The sequence below is a fragment of the Suillus fuscotomentosus genome, assembly GCF_016647785.1.
Source record: "Suillus fuscotomentosus strain FC203 chromosome Unknown F5891scaffold_64, whole genome shotgun sequence".
Classification (NCBI taxonomy): Eukaryota; Fungi; Basidiomycota; class Agaricomycetes; order Boletales; family Suillaceae; genus Suillus; species Suillus fuscotomentosus.
The window spans coordinates 125663-130096 of NW_024539576.1; the positions used below are offsets into that span (position 1 = coordinate 125663).

The 4434-nt window shown below is 47.6% G+C and overlaps 1 protein-coding gene across 1 annotated transcript; it reads left to right on the forward strand.

Moving 5' to 3' along the window:
* Positions 1–606: 606 nt before the first annotated feature.
* On the forward strand, positions 607–2454 carry F5891DRAFT_1251268 (uncharacterized protein; the record flags this gene model as incomplete). Its single annotated transcript, XM_041369897.1, has 3 exons — positions 607–622; positions 668–1947; positions 2008–2454. The coding sequence occupies 3 exons, from the start codon at positions 607–609 to the stop codon at positions 2452–2454; spliced, it is 1743 nt and encodes a 580-aa protein (XP_041221218.1).
* Between the last annotated feature and the right edge of the window lie 1980 nt (positions 2455–4434).

A 4434-nucleotide genomic window follows, 5' to 3' on the forward strand; every position in this document is an offset into this window, starting at 1 on the left:
GTAATTAGTTACATATCTCATGGCAGGTTCAACTAGAGCCCTGTAGATATCTTTTTCAGTGCATTCACTGACTGCATTATGGATGTGACTATTTATCAACTATTTACAAGCTTTTACAAAAATTTGATGAAAGTTTGCCATAATTCTCGAGAATTGTTGTCACATTTTCAAAATTCCCGTGGGAGGTTTTCCCTGAGTGGGCCGCCGGCCCCGATGCCCCCCGCATGCACTTCTGCTTGCACAACGATTGTGTATTGAGCAGGTGCTCCCTCCCGCGCCCGTTTTGTGCAAGCGGGTTCTAAAAGTAATGCCTGCTCATCAGCACAGCAATTACGTCTGTCTTGTATTACAGCTTATTACCTGCTACAGCTTCCCGCAGCTCTCAAGTGGGAGTTCTCATGAACTAACAACATGTATGGCATGGATAGCCAAGATAAGAATTCTATATGGCGGTCTAGAACTGTTTCTTGGCGAGGAAATACCCAAGAGCACAATCTTTTCAGCACTTCCAAGTTTTGAGCGGCTATCAAAGACGCACTGATAAATTCACATAGGAAGTTCCTTCTTAAGTGCACTTCACCCCATTGATCAAAGTCGACTTTGCTCATGCGCGATACAAATAGTGAGTTTGATGGCTCATAATGATTTATGCTCACTATTTTCTCAGGAATTCGATTTTTCTTACTGCTGCTCCCATTTCTCAAAGGGGCATATGCCAGCAACTTCAATATTACCGATTGCTTTATCAATTTCAGAAATCATGCGAACGGGAGGCTCGATCCATCTGGATTGGTGAACGGCAATGGCGGAAATGTCCTATCGTCGGACATTATGAACGCAGTTGGATTCACGTATCATACGTGTCTCTCGCAGTGCAGCTCTGGAACACAGAGTCCCATCTGGGCAAACATGTCGCAACAGTTCGGCACCTGGTTATTACCTTACCTTGCACTCATTTCTCAGCTGCCTTTCGGTGCAAGACATAGAGTTGATAATCTTATGTCTGCCATCCTCACAGTCGGATCACCGGTTCTCGCTGGTTACTCGATGATTCTCACCATTCTCAATGCCAACTGGATCAGTCGTCAGTTCGAAGATCTATTCTTCCCTAACACTAAAGATGCTGTCCGTATCCTTATAAGCCTTCAACAAAGTCCGTTGAGAATAACAAACGAAGACTCGCTGCTGAGCTCTCTCGTTATTTTGCCACAGAATGATGATTGGTGGCCGACCATTGCCGATTTTCTCAACTACACTCATACCTGGTCCATCGCATCTGTGACATCCATTGCATGGGTTGTCATCACCTACCTACTGACGGTCGCCAGCTCGCTATCTGACATTCCCTCCGAGATCCATTCCAACAGCGGTCAAGCGACGGGATCAGTGTGGTTGTGGCTTATCCCAATCGTTATAGGTTGGCTGCAACTGTCCCCAAAGTGCGATTATGCACAAGTTAGAAAGGCCATAGAAAACGCGGATGCAATGGCATTTGTAACCACTAATCATGGAGTTGTTGTAAAGGCATCGGATCTTTCAGAAAGACGAGCAGTATCCATTGATACCAATATGGAAAGTCCTTCGTCTCCTGATGAAATGTTGACTCCGCCCATCTATAACTATGCCAGGGCCATTTCATGGTCTTGGTCAGCGGAAGACGTCCTCAATGCTTTTCGAATAGCCTCCAACAACGCCAGAATACGCAGGCCAGTCATGATTGGTGCTACATGGACAAACGCGAATAGGAGGAACTTTATTGAACTCGGCAACAGGAGAGGCAATGCATCAGAAGTCGATGCTTACTGCAAACTTCCGCGATACGCGGTACAAAGCCCCTGGGCTACAGGGATGTTCTTTCGCATGTTCGTGGCCTCGTTGCTGCCCCTAGCTTTGCAATGGGCAACAACTGTATCTGCAGTATTAGTTGTATATTTTACTCCGACTATGGTAAGTATCATCTTATATGCGGTCATAATTATCTGGTTGTTGATTAGCGGCACACGACAGGGCTTTGGTTGTAGATCTCTCGGTTACCTCATTTATGGCACACTTGCAACGATAGTATGGGCGATGCTCGTTATGTCGAGCACCTTGTCGCACTACGCATCCTCGTACTCAGACAGACCCAATGGTTCTTTCTCATCCACCACTCTCAGTCTCGCGAAGGTACTATCGAACCTTTTGAGATGGGGAGGGAAATTGTTGGCAATCATCAATGCAATCTGGATAATTGTGGCAGGGATGCTGGAGTTTACAAGTACCTATGATAATTGCTACTGCAACTCAAGCATGTTGGGGAGAGGGGCCCAAGATGCATATGACGTTGTCTTGTTCAATGGTGTAGACTTGGGTCAAACCAAAGCTGCTTGGTTCGGAGCGTTGGCTTTGGCTGGGTCTACCTCTTTAGGATTCATTTTTTATATCAGTTTATTAACCGATCTTGTACCTATATGAGGCCTCCGACGATAATATACCGCACTATACTTCCGGTTATTCCTTAGTTATATTATAATCACCCGCTCAGAGATCGCGAGAGCTGCTGCACAGACCTGCTATGACCCGTCGAAACCCCTTTCTTCATCTCTCTGTTGCTGTTCCGCCGCTGAACGCTTCCGTCGCCATTTCTTCCACACGCAATTTTGCTGCCGTGTATATATGCAACCACCATTGCCTTCCGATAGTTCCCACACAACAAGTCTATTGTTTCCACCCCCCTTGCACATCATGTTGCTCAACGAACTGCTCATAATGTGGATGTTGTCGTACAAAAAGACGAAATTCGAGTTCTCCTTCCCATGCCCTTCAAACTTGTGCTTAAGAGTTGGTTCCCCAGCTTGCACCAGCGCGACAGAAAGCCGGGAGTAGTAAGCCCGAATTGTTTTTTTAAATAGACGAATGCATCTAAATGTTCCTCCCACCCCTCGACAGGCTCATCCTATAAGTTAAGAACGTAACTAACTCTACCAAGCCCACCCTGCAGATCATCTTGTATGGACAAAGCGTTGCTCCACGAACGATACCCAATACGCCACAGGATAAGACATCACACCGTAGAATTTACAGATGGCATCTCGGACATTGGGATACTCGCGAGGGTGCTAGAGCCGTGTGGATGTCGGTCCGTCTGCCAGAGATGAAGGTGCATGCGCGTGGCGAGGATAGCAAGGATGATGAACTGGAAACTGCACATTGTAGTGGGGAGCTTCGGGTGAAGGCCGGGGAGACAGGGATAGGAGGAGGACGTGGTCATGAGGGATAGCAGAGGATAGGAGAGTAGAGCAGATGACGCAGTTAGAGGAGGCAAGGACTCGACCGGCAGATTCCGGGGCTTGGGGTCTAGGAGCACATAGAGCACACTCTTGTATCATACCACAGACGACGACGACGACGCTGTCTTCACCCTTTCCTGAGCGCAAGGCTGGCTAGGACATATGGTGATGAGAGTGGGGAGGTGACCCACGAAATCAAGCAGGAACCCGGATCAGGTGGAATTTCTATTGAAGACTGCGACGCCTACAGCGAAGAGGCACACTATCAGTACTTCCTCCTACTTCTTCCCCAATGAATCCCTTGGAAGGAGCACCAACAACACCAAGGAGACGTAACGTTTCTCTGCCACTGCCTCACTACGTTGAATACGAACCATCGGGAGAAACCGGAGGCGCATTTCGCCTTCACCCAGCACACTTCACACCGGTAGACAATATTCCCTCCTCAGATTCTACTGAAACCTCGTTATCGTCGACTACACCTACTAGACCGAGAAGTAAGTCAGTAGCAAAGACGACATCGGCACTTCGTAAACCACCTCTCATAACAACCTCGAAATCAAACAAATCACGGGCAGCCTTAGGCAAAACACAGACAATGGGTACACCAGACACTGTGAAATCAGTACCACTCTTCTATGGTGACTATGGGGAGAACGAGAATCCATCAGCGTGGTTCGCTCAATTTGAACTATCGCTCCCTATATCTTGGACAGATGCACAGCGCGTTCAATGGTTCGGCATGCAGCTGACACCAGGAGAAGTTGCAGAAGAATGGTACCATAACTTAACGTCCCACCATCTCAGCTCATTCGCCAACCTCAAACTTGAATTTTTCAAACGCTGGCCACCTCCTAAGCGTCCTAAACTCACGCGAGCGCAACAGAAGGAGCGCATCATGGCGCAAGTGTTGAAAGAAGATGAAATTGGAGTTTGGACGCAAGAAGGGAGGACGGGTAACTATGCACATGTAACCTGGGCGGTCAACATCTCGTGATTGGCACTGGGAATGGGTGATGTGGATGGTGCAATGATTGAGTATGCATTAGAAGGCATCCCGGACCTGTTGAAAGACCATCTCAAGTGTGTCTACAACTCATGGGACGAGTTTGTGGAAGACATACAGGACGTGCTGAACATCAAACTCAAATGAGGACATGAGAAT